The sequence below is a fragment of the Urocampus carinirostris genome, chromosome 13 (assembly GCF_059441175.1).
Source record: "Urocampus carinirostris isolate Australia breed hairy pipefish chromosome 13, RoL_Ucar_1.0, whole genome shotgun sequence".
NCBI lineage: Eukaryota > Metazoa > Chordata > Actinopteri > Syngnathiformes > Syngnathidae > Urocampus > Urocampus carinirostris.
The window spans coordinates 23094659-23111552 of NC_142361.1; the positions used below are offsets into that span (position 1 = coordinate 23094659).

General features: G+C 37.9%; 1 protein-coding gene across 5 annotated transcripts in view; it reads right to left on the bottom strand.

Moving 5' to 3' along the window:
- Positions 1-1384: 1384 nt before the first annotated feature.
- Positions 1385-16894, bottom strand: part of sft2d1 (SFT2 domain containing 1) — a 55090-nt gene continuing 39580 nt past the window's right edge. For 4 of the 5 annotated variants that reach the window (XM_088351632.1, XM_088351635.1, XM_088351634.1 and 1 more), the window contains exons 8-15: positions 13915-13983; positions 12622-12708; positions 11237-11319; positions 9661-9742; positions 9436-9471; positions 9310-9368; positions 6461-6490; positions 1385-3900 (exon numbers count right to left, since the gene is read on the bottom strand). In XM_088351632.1, the coding sequence (XP_088207758.1) occupies positions 3861-3900; positions 6461-6490; positions 9310-9368; positions 9436-9471; positions 9661-9742; positions 11237-11319; positions 12622-12708; positions 13915-13980 (483 nt within the window). In that variant the 5' untranslated portion in view covers positions 13981-13983 and the 3' untranslated portion in view covers positions 1385-3860. Of the gene's footprint in view, positions 3901-6460; positions 6491-9309; positions 9369-9435; positions 9472-9660; positions 9743-11236; positions 11320-12621; positions 12709-13914; positions 13984-14105; positions 14198-16894 lie in introns of those variants that run through there. The other variant, XM_088351631.1, reaches the window with a different exon arrangement.

Consider the following 16894-nt stretch of genomic DNA (forward strand, 5'->3'; position numbering starts at 1 on the left):
CATTATACTTGTACAATAACAATAAACGCTTTATTCATTCATTCAAATACAACTTGGGTCAAACTCTGAGCACAAAATTGGAGATATGTTTGCCTATTCATCCTTTATTTTTTCTTACTTTTCTCTTTGACATTTTTATTACATGTTTAACCTTCCAAGTCTAAGCATGCTGTAAACAATGTTCACATTGTTGTTGTGAATTACAATAAAAATCTATTTTAATTATATTCTATTATTATTTTTGCACAATGGGCACCAGAAGGCTGTACTTGCCAAAGGCACACCACAGGAAGTGGTGTCTGTAAAACCAAAGTTCCTCATGTTGAGTTTTTCCTTGCCCTCATGTAGGTTTTAGACCAGGGGATGGTGTAATAATAGTATGTGGTTTGCAATAACCTGTGCAGCCCTTTGAAACTCTTTGTGACTTAAGGGCTATACAAATAAAAATGACTTGATTTGAAAAATGACTCAAGGTGGATCCATGAACAGTGATCTGATTACACATTATACACTGGAGTGCCATGTCTAATCACGTTGTGAACAATGTATACACTTTGTTGTAATCAATGAAATTAAAAATTCGTTATTCTATTATGAACTGATTCCTGATCATATTTGAGTTCACAAACTCAATAATTGATATTTTTTTCTTTGAGTATTCCACTATGAGCTTGACAGTTAGCTCTCAAAAATGTCATTTTTATAAGCAGACTTATCGTCAAGGCTGATCGTACCACATGTATTGTTGTCATATTGCATAGGCCCTTTTACAAAAAAATATTAGTAACTATAGGAAATGCCTGGGATACATTAAGCCCATTTTCAGTTGGGGATGGTAAGGTGTGTTCTGAACCCCTGGTGCCCCAGATAAAAACATGAAAACAATAAAATAGTATAAAGTAAGTGCTACTTATTTATATATTATTCTTGTATATGACTAAATTATATAAATGTATTTACCTTTGGTGTGACTTGAGCTGGTACAGTGGAGTAGAGTGTGGATGCAGAGGGGGGGGAAGAGATGGCAGATTAAAATAAAACTGTTTCTGAACGCTTGTGAAAATGTTTATGCCATTAAGACTTTGTTGCTTTAGTCGCCTCCTAATTCTTAAGAATTCTCCAGATGGTTGATTGGTTACACATTCCTTACCCAGGGTAACGATGTGAAAAGCTTCTTTATATTTCATTATGATCGCAAGCTTCAAGCATGATCATATCTTCTTGCTTTTCTATTTAGCATCACTGCAATCTTAGGGACCCTGACCTAATCAACTTAGTTTGTTACACAAGATTATGAAGTGAAACAAGAGAAAGGCATTGTGCGAGAGAGTTCGGGTAATAATTTACCACCATTTTCATGAAGCCTTAATAAAAACCTTTGCAGTCATATGCATGTTGTTTAGTAGGGAAAATGTCAAAATTAGGGTCCGGAAAAAACATATTCCACACTGAACGTTAGTAACACGGGGGTCTACTATACTGGATGCAAATCATTTTACCAATACGATTCCAACATCTTATGTGTACAATACAACCAGACAATTTTGCTTCCTCACAAATTTCATAACAACGCGAAAATGGATGAAATGTTTCATTTTCAATATGTCTAAACATTATTTATTCAATACGTTTCGATCCAAGTTTTATTTTTACAACTTGCGATACATTTTTGAACCATCATAACCTGGCATTTACAATATTTCAGTGTAGAGATTCTCACATCACACTTGGGAATGAGTAAGAAGAGGCACAATAATACTTCTCAGTGACTTTAACATAACATCATATGTTGTTGTTATTTGTACTGTATTCCTCAACATTGTCCACCCTTTTCTGACCTCTGGATTAACTGCAATTCTGCAAAAAAAACTGTTGGGATACCAACTGCACATCTGTCGCATCGTTCCAACTTTTTAATCCAAACACAGCGGCTAAAGCAAAAGGAATCCTCTCCAAAACAAACAGAAATTCCTTCATTCCACAGCATCATTTGATCCGCCAGATTAACAGAAGGGCGTATGGTCCAGAGGGATTTGTTGGTTACTTAACAAGTTACTTGAACAAGTAGTACTAATGAAATACTTTGTCCAGAAGCTTACTTTTCAGAAGCCTAATGAAACGGCGGGGAGGCTTGCACAACAGGAATTGCAATGCGGTGGTTTGGTTTAATTAAAGAACACAGCTAGCCACGTGACGGCTTCTTCGAATTAAACCCCAAATTATTATTTTTATTATTTCATAAGCAAGTCTTTCCGGCACCATAACATCTGCACGGAGGATGGGGGTAGCTAAGGTAATGAGTGTTCTGGCATGGTTGTCATGACAACTCAATTCTCAAAGGCTATGATGGCATCATGCCGGAGCATGCAGGCATCCTTCCTGTCTGAAGCTATATTGGGTTATTAGGTCACGCCAAAACCGCATTGCTCGGAGAAGCGTAATTAACTGGCTCATTCTTCTGTCTGGCAGAAAATCAAATTGAGAAAAATTACTCCATTTTAATGCAATTAACTGGGTAGGGGATGTGGGTAAGTACACAAAGGCTGCAAAGATTTGCTGTTTTCTTTAGACTGTTTTAACTGGGAAAAGATCAAGTGCTGTGGATTGTAACACCAGAGTAAAATCATTGAAGCGTTGCCTGAAATGCCCACGGGTAAATAAAGGAATTTCCATGAAAATATAGTAGGCAGCTGTTCATGTAAAGGGAAAGCGGAAAATCGGTTTTGGCAGCAAAGAAAAATGGAGGCATACGTCATGCAAGACTGTTTAAGACATGAACGCTTTAAGCGTCTATTTAACATTTACTCAAGATGTAAATTACAAGGTACAGCAAATTAAATTACTGTAAGGGCACTTCAAACAATCAGGAAAAAAAAAGAAATATCCATGAAATCTTATATTATATATATATATATATATATATTCAGAATTAAAGTAAAAATATATAGTAAAATATATAGTAAAATTCACCAATCAAAGGTAGCAACCATTGAAAAATATAAGCCTTTCTCTCACTGCAAAAGAAGAAAAATGTGTAGTATAATTATATCATATATAATTTAGCTAATTGTAAGTGTTTCGTATTTTAGTATTTACTTTGTTTCTCAATTCATACCTGGACAATTTGCAGTCTGAAACTGCAAGAATTGATGAAGAAAAGAGGGAAAATTGTAGTAAAATACGAAAAATAATACTTAGTGGGATCAAAATGATCAGCCGACAGAAAGAGGACATTTTACTTGGAAAGTTTGTTACTTTTCTTATTTTATAAAAATTTTTTCATTTATTTTACAATATGTTTCCTTCTTTTAACTAGTTTTGCAGGAAAGAATTAATTACAATGCAAAATCTCAATTAAAAATTATGAAATAAAACTCTAGTAGTACTTCAAAATAAAGTGTCGCTTTCTGTTCACACATAATTTTGCAATTTTTTAACATTTCTTTTTTAATCAATTTTACTAAACTTAATACTTTTTCCTCACTGCAAAAAGTGTTGTTAGAAAAGTGATAAAACGTTTTTTAGAATAAGAATCATGTTTAAAACATCCTTTAACAAGAAAACAACCCATAAATGAGCCCACTTATCAGACAGCAGGAAAATTCTATATTTGTTCTGTACATATATAAGATGGGTAGGGAGAATTTTTTTTATCTTTGTACAATGAAAAGTTTTATAAAGAACTTTGAGTTGCATTTTGTGGTCTAGAAAACGCTATACAAAAATGTTTGGATATGATTTATAATAAGAAGCTACAGAAAAAAGCGGAAATAAACCACTCAATGCTGTGCGGTTACATTTTTTTGCAGTTGCTTTTAAGGACCAACCAGTCTTCACATCCAAGTGGGAACTCTAGAATTCTAGCTCAGACACGTAGTGAAGCATTTCATCACCGCATCTCTGGGGAGAGGGAGAGAAGAGGAGGTAGAAAAAGCTCAAATTAGATCAAATACACTTGATACTGTTTGCTATATACTAGACAGCTGCCTCAATTTCTGATGGATATGAAAAAAAACACCCCTGAGGACAAAATGCTATCATGCAAATAAAATGAGAAGTGACAAAAAAGCACTTCCAGCCTTTCTTACTATGATTGGGGCGGGGCATCTCATAAATAAGAGAAGATGTTATGGCGGGGGGAAGCTCGTAGTGATGGCGAGGAGGGAGGGGACCCCCCGTTTTTGCCAGGTGCTCGGCATTGAGCAATGATGCAAGAAGAGTCATTGCCATGGCGACCGTAAAGCATTGCCATGTCGGTTCCCCTCGCCACATTCTGTTCCCTCCATCGAAGCGTTGCTATGCAGACTTCGCCCGCAGCCTCAGTTACATTTCGGCGGAGGAGGTGTGAAGCCCGTCAAGGTTAAAAGGAGATAGGGGAGGTGAATCATAGCTCAGCTTGGGGGGAAGGGAGGTCAACGTGCAAGAAAGAAGAATTGCTCATTCTAGAGCCTTGCTAGCATTTTTCCAATCGCCTCAGGTTGGTTTTTAGTTCCTCTTGATGCTATTTTTTGCATCACCTCACAACTCCATGAATAAATTATGCATCTCTAACGTCTCCCCCCATTTGTTGTGAAAATGTAGAGCAATGTTTGCCTCAAAGCACTGTGGGAATTGCACATACGGCTCATTTTAGTACTTCACCTACTTTAGGTGAGGGAGCTTATAAAAGGACAGGCCTGCAAAATACATTAAAGGATCAAGTCCTCTTGCCATGTGTTGTGTTGGGTGGCCCTAATTCAGTTTGAAGGGCTAATAAAACGGAAGCACAAAGCCTCCCAGAAATGTTTAAAAGCTTGCTGATCAAGGACATAATTATTAAAAAAAGGATTAAAATGGAGGAAATGAGCTTAAGAATGTGAAACTTTTGTCTTCAGGAATTTGGTCTGTGGAAGGGGCAGCATGCAAGACGGTCTTTGTCTTGCTGTCAGTGTTTGGGTAGGGGGGAAGGGCACCCTAGGGGGGGTTATAGCACGTTTCTCAGCTGTTGGGATGGATTATAGGGGTCACCAAAACATACACGCTGCCTCCGGGCTTTGTGGGGGTCCACTCTCCAAATTAGACATAATCCTGCCTGCATCTGGATTGGCAAAATAAACATTGCACCTCATGCTTATGTTTGGATGATGGATGTATGGAGGAATGCTGCAAATAAACGAGGCAGTCATGTCTTGAGAGTCGATACGGGAACAAGAAATTAAGTGTTTCAAAACTTCAACGGGGGCCGAAACCTTATATGATTATGCGAGAGAGGATTAAAAATATTTTTTAAGTATTCATGCCCGGATCTAATAAAGATATTCCTCTTTATCCCCCCTTCGAGGGATAAACCCACCACTGTGATGTCATATTGAAACCGAGCAAAGCGTCAAAATCTGGCTCAAACAGCATTATTGTTTTGGGGGATGAAAAAAAAAAAGCTATTTTGATAATATGACGAAATAATATGTCACAGACTAATCCACAACAAAGTGCATGTGAAACAACAAGCAGCAATTTGGATGACCTGAAGTGGGTGAAGAGCAGCAGCAGGAGGGGGGGGGGGGGATTACCGTCAAATGGGTAAAGCAAACATTGGGATGTTTACAAGTAAATAAAACATGTTTTTCAGTGGCCTCCAGAGAGTTTGGTTTATGGCAGTCAATGGCAACAAACAAATTGGAAAAAAAGCAATTGCGGAACTCTTATTACAACACAGTAGACCCCAGGGATATGGCGTCCCTGCCCTACAATGTTTTCACTTCACAATGTGGAATACAACAATTTTTTCTTTCCATTTTAACGACATTTTCCCTATTATACGACATCAACAACAAATAAATGTGCGTAGCAAAAAATCTTCAAAATTCAAACTCTTCAGTGTTCATGTGAATGACAACTTACATTTCTAAACAGCCTATATACCATTGGTCCTAGTTATGTAAAATGCGGGTCTGCTAATGGCTAAATTACCTCCCACAATTAATTTCTCTCTGTTCATTCAGTCACAGTTTTGTGTGCGTCAGACTTTGCGTGTCAGCAATACAATACTGTATTTTTTTACTGATGCTAAAGGGAGACGGAAAAAACAAATATCCATGGAAATGAAGCTTGCGAATATTGAGAAATATGCCCTAGTTAAGTTGCATGGTCTATTATTATCAATAAGAAGACGAATAAAGCATGGAAATCCGAGCGCATGACAAGTGGTTTTAAAAGTTTCATTTTTTAGAATGTTTTCAGAATGTTATTTAATCATACTGTATAAACCATTTTGGTTGTTTAATGTTTTTATAAGGGGTACTAAAGGTTTGGAACTAATTAGATTTCTCTACCCCACTACAAGATTCACTTTCTGATCCCCACCTCAGAACAGATTAGTGCCGTATCCCCGGGGTCTACGGTACCAGTATGGCCTCTATGATGAATTATGAGCACAACACAATACGATATCAGAAAATATCATAATTAGTGATTGTTTTACCTTGCAAACGGAATGTAGGAGATGCTGTACCTGAAACATCAAAACAGATAAATGTTTATTTTTTTATCGGGTGTGGTGGAGCAAGATATGATCAGGTGAAGTCATCAATGCTGCTACAAATATCACCATTTCCTTTTACACAGATAGCATCTGGTCATAATCGGACATTTCACTACATGAACTTGATTGAAATAACGATCTTTCTGAAGAGATTTCAAAAGAAATAATCCGTTTTGTTAAGACAAAGACCAGCCCATTTAAAGTCATGACTGAGTGTAAGCTTTACATCTTTCAGTCTAGTCTGTTGTGCGGGTCAGTGGCCATGTCTTAACGCAGAAGTGCTTACACCCAGACAGCTCGGCGCTAGCTAGCGTAGGCGTGTACTCTGTTGGGAACGAGCATGGGACGTGTGACTTGTGGTTTCCGTAGTGATGCTTTGGGAACGCAAGCGAGAACGGAAGTGAATGACCAACACGTAGGTGAAATCGAGTTGTTACGACGCAGACCGTCGTGCTGACGAAACGCTCCCTAATTACCCTCCCACAGACGTGCCCGGGGGCTTTCTCGGACATCCTTTGTCCACACTGTGCAAACATGCTCAGTGCCGCTCATGCAAGTAAAAACATGTTTGTTCACATCACTCATAGGATTTTGCATATTACTGGACTAGACTGTCATCTCAGTGACACTAAATAAACAAAAGGTATGAAAGGTCATGGTGTTCTATCTTAAAGCGACATGTAATGATTCACCACTAGAAAAAATTGGAGCTGAAGCGTTTGCATTGAAATGAACGTCAGAATCCCTAAGGATAATACCTTGTAAAATTCAAAATCTATTATTTTAAGACAGCGACAGGTTATTAAAGCTGGTGTTTATCCCCGTGAACGACAACAAAAAACTCAGCAAGGTGGATACACCTGGAGCAGCTGAATAGAGCTAATCGCTGGTCAGAGATGGTGTAATTGGCTAACTTCAGCTGCTTGTGTGAGAAGCTACTAGAATTAATCAGTAAAAGATTTAATTAGTCAAGCATCAGGACTCAGAACCACAGAATTTGGTAATGTTCGCTTGTATGACATCTTTGGAAGGCGCTAAAGCACAAAGCAGAGGCAGCTAACAATAACAGGAGTGTCTAGCGGCAAGCCAAAGCCTGCAGCTAAGTTGCTAAAATGAGAGGCTAGAGAATGAAACAGTGTATCACAGAACTCAGCAACATTTGTTTAGATGAGCAGCTTTGGAAGGCAAGTGACACAAAAAGACAAAGCAGGAGCAGCTAACAATATTGACTAGTAGTGAGCCATAGCCTACAGCCAAATGATTAACATGAGCAGTTTGAAAGGGAAAAAGTGGCGAAAAAAGTGAAAGATTACTGAATTTAAGAACTCAGGAACATTTGCTTGATAACCAGCTGTGGAAGGCGGGTGACACAGAAAGACGAAAAGGGGTCAGCCAACAATAGCAATAGTGGCAAGCCGTAGCCTGGCTAAGATGAGTGGCTAGAGAAGGAAACAGCTGGGGAATAAAAGCACAAGATGCCTGAATTATGGCAGCCATCACATGCAGGGTCTAGATATGGAAGATAAGTGGCTGTTAAATTCTAATAGTAAAATTGGAATAAGCTATGTTCGCAATATCGCCATTAAAGATTTGGTAATGGTAATGTGGAGGCAAAACAGCTTCTACATGTTGTGTCATAGAATTATACATTTCTAGACCTAATCATGTTTATGAGACAGTTCGTGTGTTTTGCTCATTATTTGAATCAACAGTGTTTTATTAAATTAAATGAAGTAGTTTTACACCACGAGAGTCGCTTTATAACACACATTTTTGGTTTGATTAAAAGAAAATATCAATCCAAATTCCATTAAATCGATCTAATATTTACGAATTAAGATTTGTGTATGGATAACCTAGTTGGGAAAGAAAATTGTCTCTTTCCCTTGCCAGGACCACATAGTGTCCGAGTGAGACTGAAGTAGGTCCACGCTGAGTCAGGCAGCACCTGCCCAAAACAGAGCTGACCTACCTGGCAAACAATCAGACACAACTTAAACTAAGCCGACTGCATTCCTCCCACCGGAATCAGTGCCAGTTTTACACTCGCAGCAGTGTTCACCATCACTCTCTATTTGGGGAAATAAAGTAGTAGCTACTTAACTATACTGACCTCTTACAAAGTATTCTCTTGAGGATTTGTTCTATCAAGTAGAGCAATATGCAGTTTTGCCTTGGTTGGACTTTTGTTGAATTGTATACGTAATTGAATATACTACATAAAAAGAAGAAATATTTATTTGATGGCAATGCATCTTTGAGATTGACCACAAGGTGTGACACATCTTTTTTGCCATCTGCTATCAATTACATCTAACTCGTTTTCATGCATTTCCCAAATTTCTCACCTGAGGTTTCTGTGTTGCAAAATATTAGCATGGCATACTTCAGAATAGTATGTTTTCTCCTTAATAATTGGTAAAAAAGCACAAGGCACTAGGTTAAAGCTTTATTTATCAGCCTGTGTGTTTTCAGTATTACAACTCTTATTGTTTCAATATTGCTTATTATGCAAAAACTTAAACATCCAATTTCAGAAATATTAGAATACAATAAAAAAAAAAGTATTACAAGTAGGCTGTGGCCATAATTAGCAATATTCAAAAGAAAACATTTACAAAGACAGTGCGGAATTTTGTTATGCTATTACAGGTGAATCCTTTTTATAAGGAGCCAAGAAATGCCAAATTATAACATTCAATATACCCATTTAAAATGTACACAGAATATTATTTTTGTTGTTTTATAATTGGGCAAAGAGCAGAGATTATTACACTGTTGATACTTACCATGTCATTGCTAGAAACTGAAGGATGCAAAATATGATGGCCAATCCCTTTTTGTGCCACTGTAAAAAAGGTGTATTAGGGATTGAAAACATTTGAGATGCATATTTAATCTTTATTTAAACTCACCCAAAACACAGCGCACAGAGTCAAGATGAGACACAGCTGTCAAGGAAATATGACGTTATAAATCGAGAGTGGCTGCAACACTGACAATTAACTCAGTCCTTAAAATTGTTTGAACTACAAGTTTCACAGTTTAAAAACATAAAATTATGTAACTCTATCTAACTGCATAGTCTACCAAGGATAGACTGAAAACATTCAACCAGACATTCGCAAAGATTTTCTTACCAGCATAACAATGGTCGCTATTAGTCTTGTTGGCTCAAACATTCGCTTCAACTGCTTCAATGGTCCCATTAGGAAACAGGTGCTAGGACAGGACACGCTAGTTAGACCACATCTTCAAAAATCAAATGTCAATTGAATCCATAATAACCAGGACTACATCCATCCATTATATGAACCGCTTATCGCGGGGATGCTGGAGGCCATCCCAGCTGTCTTTGGGCAGTGGGCAAGGGACACCCTAAACTGGTTGCCAGCCAGTCGCACGACACAAAGGGACAGATAACTCACTCGCTCATTCACACCTAGGGACGATTTAGACCAGCCAATTAACCTGACATGCATCTTTTTGGAATGTGGGGGGAAACCGGAGTGCCCGGAGAACACACGCAAACACGGGGAGAACGTGCAAACTTTAGCTGGATTTGAACCCATGACCTCAGGAATATTCTGCGGACGAGCTAACCACTAAACTGCCCCCAGAACATCATACCCGGTACTCAAGAAAAATGATTACCCGATACATGTATGTCTTTGACTGTAGCAGTGATTGAAATGAAATGATCTGCATTTATACAGCACTTTTCAAGTCAAGACTTACCAAAGCGCTTTACAGTGTGCTTCACATTTTCCAATAGCGGCCGTGCAGACATGTAAGGCGCTAACCTGCTTATTGGGGGCATTAGGGGTTCAGTGTCTTGCCCAAGGACACTTCGACATGTTACACGGAGGAGCCGGGATTCGAACTGCGATCTCTTGATCCCAAGACGAGCGCTCTACCTCCTGAGCCTGATTGGCCAACTGTGGCACATACGGCCGTCAGAATATATAATCCGGCCCACCAAACATAAATGGTGAAAATATCATCGTGATATATGTAATGCTAAACAGAAAGAACTACTGATTAAAATGAGTTGTCCCCGGTGTCCCTTGAGTGCAATGTGCGCAACGAGCAAATAGCTGGCTACATTTTCCGTATTTGCTAGTTTTTTTATTGTGTTTCTATTATATTATATAACTGTCTTTTAGTTCTGAGGGTTTTAAAACCAATTTGATGAAGTGGTCTATTTAAAAACAAAAATAAGATAAATTATAACCTGCTTGTAGCTGCCTTCACGTAAGTTTAGAAAAAGACTTTTATCTTTTTTTCTCATGTATTGCCCAGGTATCAAATTTGAAACTCCAAATTGGCAGATAGGAAAAATCCAAATTAGTCAAATGATCAATCATTTTTTGTGTCCTCGGCCAATTTCTATAACAGAATCCAGCCCATAACTCAAAAAAATACATACTCTATAAAAACAATGCTTTTAATCTCAATGTTAAACTTTAAACTGATAAAAATGGTTTTAAAATGAGTTGTGATTTAAAACTCATAACCAACTGCATATCTACCTTGGGAAAAATTTGGAGACTTCATATATTCACATACAAAGGATGAACTGTAAAAATAAATTCCCTTGTTTAAAAAGATGATAGTTGGAAACTAAGTCTGTGTGCAAATCCAAAACAGTTTTGCAAAATGTCATGTTACTACTTACAACCCTTCAATTTATGTCGCACGATGATTCAATCATACCTGGCAAGAGCTGCGACATTGCCCAGTGTGTAGAAAACTGCAAAAAGTTTGATGCCGTTTGGAAGAAACAACAGAGCTGAGCCCTGAAATGTAAAAAGTATGATTCAGATTCACAATATGTATTTTCTATCATTTTTGTGAACTAGCAAACAATGTAAATCATAATCAACATGACTAATTTATAAGTCAAACCAAAATTCAAGATATTTTTACTGTTTTTACTATACAGCACTGGTTACTTAGAATAAGGCTGGATGTCACTCAACTTCTTGCACCTTGACTCTGAAAAGACCGTAATGTTCATCATTGGTCCATTTAAATGTCGTGACTTGTTCTCAAAAACTGCTCTGAACACTGACAAATGTAATATCACACAGAGTAACTCAGTCAACAATTTAGATGCCACCCCAATCTTTCTTTTCAAACATGTTAAGAATATTACTAGAACAGCTATTTTTCCATCTTCGCAACATTGCTAAATTTCGCCCTATACTGTCTCAGTCTGATGCGGAGAATTTATTAGTTTTTAACCTCCAGTCTCGATTACTGTAATGCACTACTCTCCGGTCTCCTGAAGTCCAAAATTATGAGCCTGCAGAAGGTGCAAAATGCTGCAGCAAGGCTTTTAAGTAAGACAAGAAAGTTTGATCACGTGACCCCAATTTTAGCTAACCTGCATTGGCTCTCTGTTAGCTTAAGATGTGATTTTAAGGTTCTGTTGGTATTATACAAAATCATGCATGGACTGCAGCCTCAGGGAACAGTTTAAATCTAGTCTTAAAACACACTTCTACTCTATAGCTTATAAATGTTCTATATTTCATTTTGACAATATATGTGTATTATTTGTTATTGCAACATCCATTGCAGCCTGGTCATCCTGGAAGGAGGATTACCTCATGTGCAGTCCCTTCTCAATGTTTCTTCATTTTCCTCATGATGAGGTTTTTTAATTTTTTTCCTTGCCCTCATGTAGGTTTTAGATCAGGGGATTGTGTCATAATGGTCTGTGGTCTGCGCAGCCCTTTGAAACTCCTTGTGATTAAGAACTATACAAATAAACATGACTTGACTTAATATGCCAACAAGAAATCATATCCCACAAATAATGACCATCTTAACTTATATATCCTGTCTAACATTTGCATTTTGTTTAAAATAAGAATTAACAGATTTTTTTAAAAATGTGCACATCAGACAATTACCTACATACTAAACTCATGACCCATTTTGGATTGATTAAAAAATCCAGGCCAATAAATACATAGACTTCAGGAGTCTTCTTTCTCAATACCATTGATTTACTTTCGTCCTGCATCCCCAGGGTATTTATAAATACGCACCAGACAGCTAATGAAATATGAAAGCAAAGCGGCAGCACTCACAAGTATTGAGCACAAGATGCCCGAGGCGAAGCATATGACAAACCATTTCACCCTGGTGCTGTAGCTGAGAGAGGTAGCATCGAGGACCTAACAAGAGAACAATGGAAGGAAATAAGAAAAAAGAGCTTGTCGTTCCCATATAAGTTGGCACATTTCCTGATAGTGTTTTTATTACACACGTTGCCACTTTCATACATGACACCATGCTGTCACTGGATCATTTTTTTACAAACACAAATTACCAGGTCTACACAGTGTACACACTATTTCTATAATACTGTCATCACAATAATGGTTAATAAAAAATGGGTACCTAAAAGCACAAGACATGCAATAAATGAATATTATCTCAGGGCATTACCCCAATGTTGAATCACCAATTTGTACAAATTCTTGAGATAATGTGACAGCGAAATGCAACAGTACTACAATCCTGAACTTAGGTTAGAAATCAATTTTAAGTAATGTTATGCTGGTTGTGTCATCTCAATCACATAACTGCATATACAACTGTAAAAAGTATTTAATTTACACTTATTTTTGCACGACGTTTCTACAAATGTCAATGCAACATTTTCTGATGCACTTACAACATAGGGCAGTGTACAAGCACTGCCTAGTAAGTATTGCATATCTATCCTAATATTCCTTTTAGTATATTGTTTTTTATTCAAGTATTGTTGATGTATGTTTAACCTGGAGTGCCACGTTTAATCTTGTTGTAAACAATTTTCACCGAGTTGTTAGCAATGACAATAAAGACAATTCTAGTTCTAATAAAAGCTTGTCACATGATGAACTCGGGGTCCAAACCACTGGCTGACGAGGATATTTATGCAGATAAATAATAAAAAGAATAAAAGCAATTCAACGCAATTTTTAATTCCAAATTGCCAATAATTTCTGAAGCAATTAACAAACATTTTACACACCGTTTTAAATTGGAACAGTTAACTCACTTAGACCAATAATTGTTATTACAACAAATAGACCCCGACAAACTCATGCCAATTAAAAACAACACAACGTCAAATTCTTACCTTTTTTCCACCTTCTTTAGATAGCATGTAAAAGCATCAAGGTAAAGCAATAGAATATTGATAAAAAACAAATAAGTAGACACAGTAATAGTTTTATTTACAGCGTTTAAAAACAACAGATGACACAATTTGGGTAACATGCGGTGTATATTGATTAAAATAATCATATGTTAGCCGACGAATTCCTTATTTATAAAATGAAGAGTAAAAGTTTGTTATGACAGCCGAAACTGATAGCATTAGCATCCCATACCTGAGTGGTGAGCCCTAGCTCTTCGTTCTCTTCTCGGCCGTTTAGCACACGACGAAGCTTGTCCATGGTCTTCAAAATATGTCAAATTAGTTAGAAATCAAAGAAAAAAATCCCAGTTTAAACAGTTACTTTTGTACATTTGGAGAGTATGTACAGAAACGCTACGAATTTCCTGACTTCCCGAAACTCACAATTTTTACAAACTGATCTGAGGTCAGAGGATATTGGAAGTTGCGTTGGTTTGAGTTGCTTGTTGTTACGCTAACTGATTCCAGGTCAATCAGCAATTCAGAGGGAGGCAACTTCCTCCTTACTCTCACTCTTCCACTTCCTGTAAAACTTCCGCACCAAATGTTTAAAAATGTAACATTGTGTTTGGGGTATTTTTTATTTTTTGAAATATAATGTGGTAGTACATTTTTAATAAGTAAAATAAAAAAGTTGTATTTTTGTTTGAAGACTCCTTTACTGCACGAGACTCCTGTTGACTTTTCAATTGTTTTGCTGCTCCCCAGTGTACAAAAACGGCATCGCATAGAATTAACAAATAATAAAGGATTTATTAAAGTCGTGCAGTATATCGGGCGCCACCAGGCGGTACTTGCCCAAGAGACACCACAGGAATCGGTACCTATAGGACCCTCATGGTTAAGGGATCCAGGCAACCAACCAACCAACCAACCAACCAACCAACCAACCAACCAACCAACCAACCAACCAACCAACCAACCAACCAACCAACCAACCAACCAACCAACCAAACAATCATACAATTATATTTCCATCTCAAAATTCTGTGTTCATGGAATCGATTCGATCAATTGATTTTTTTACAGCGTCGTACGATTAGAATTGTCTTATCATTGGTTTCCATGTAGTGTACATAGTTTACTACGACATTAGACGTGGAACTCCAGGATAACCATGCAATAAAAGACTTAAAGAAAAATGTAAAATACAAAAAAATATTACGACAGCCTGACATTTACAAAATAGTAAATAAATTATGTGAATGTTAATAATTGGTCCTGTAGCCTTCATTTGCTATTACAGAGGTCAAACGTTTCCTGTAGTCTTTCACCGGGTTTGCACACACTGCAGGAGGGATCTTGGCCCACTCTTCCACACAGATCTTCTCTAGATCAGTCAGGTTTCTAGCCTGTGGCTGAGAAACACGGAGTGTGAGCTCCCTCCAAAGATTTTTGATTGGGTTCAGGTCTGGAGACTTGGCTGGGTCATGCAAGAACCTTGATATGCTTCTTACGGAGCCACTCCTGGCTGTGTGCTTCCGTTTTTTGTCATGTTGGAAGACCCAGCCATGACGCATCTTCTATGCTCTGAGTGAGGGAAGGAGGTTGTTCCCCAAAATCTCACAATACACGGCCCCAGTCATCCTCTCTTTAATGCAGTGCACTCGCCCTGTCCCATGTGCAGAAAAACACCCCCAAAGCACCCCCATGCTTCACAGTAGGGATGGTGTTCTTCGGATTGTTCTCTTCATTCTTCTTCATCTGAACACGCTTAGTGGAATTATGACCAAAAAGTTATATTTTGGTCTCATCTGACCACAAAACTTTCTCCTATGACTCCTCTGTATCATCCAAATGGTCATATGCAAACTTAAGACGGGCCTTGACATGTTCTGGTTTAAGGAGGGGAACTTTTCGTACCTACAATAACCTTGGAAACGGTGGTCCCAACTTCTGTTGTGTAGTTCCGGGATGATTCCTCACCTTTCTTAGAATCATTGAAACCTCACGAGGTGATATCTTGCATTGGGTTCCACTCCGATTGAGATTGACTGTCATGTTTACCTTCTTTCATTTTCTAATGATTGCTCCAACAGTGGACCATTTCTCACCAAGCTGCTTGGCAATTGCTCTGTAGCCCTTTAAAGCCTTGTGGAGGTGTACAATTTTGTCTCTGGTCTTTGCCATGTTACAAGTTTAAGCCTTACTGATTGTATGGGGTGGACCGGTGTCTTTATGCAGCTAACGACCTCAAACAGGTCCATCTTATTCAGTGTGATGCATGGTGTGCAGGTGGATTTCTAAAGGGCGGACTAACAGGTCTTTCAGGGTTAGAATTCTAGACGATACACAGGTGTTCAAATACGTATTTGCAGCTGTATCACACAGATAAATTGTTAAAAATTCATGCATTGTGATTTCTGGATTTTTCTTTTTAGTATATCTCCCTCACAGTGGACATGCTCCTACGATGAAAATGTCAGACCCCTCCATGCTTTCTAAGTGGGAGAAATAGCAAAATAGCAGGGTGTTCAAATACTTTTCTTCACTATATATATGACAGCAATGTAATGCCCCTCGATGTGATTAATGGTGCACTCAGTCACTGATTAAGTCTTGTCGCCGATTGAATAACAAATTAACAAGTGGTATACAGTATACATTTACACAGGAGCTACTCTTGGTCGCAACTCACACTGTACACGTGCACACACGGACTGACTTCGAAGCATAAAACTTCAAAGCATCTGTCTCCTGTCTCCTCCCTTACTATCTTAAAAAGTCCATGCTTGAACAGAAACAATACCAACAAAAGTGACCAACATGACAGTATACTCAGTCTTGTGCATGTTTAGGGTTACACTGGCTCTGTGGATTTTTTAAAGGATTCATTTATGCACAGCACACACGATAACAAACAACTAATTACCCAAAGAAAACAAAAAAAATATTTGCCTCCCCCCAAAAAAACCAACTGATAAATAGATGCGCAATACAGTAATATGATACATATCAACATGTGTCTAAAGAGAGCAGGCCGAAACAGAAAGTAATACAACATGTTTGTGTGCGGTACATTATTGTGTTCATGCGCTAAATTCAATTATCTAATTGATTTACAGTATTTGCGCTGTCGTGCAATTACTAGACACTGCAGCAGCTAACATTTACCACGAGGTGTCAGACTTGCACAAATAGACCGTTTGCTTTTCTTCTCGGATTGCAAAATA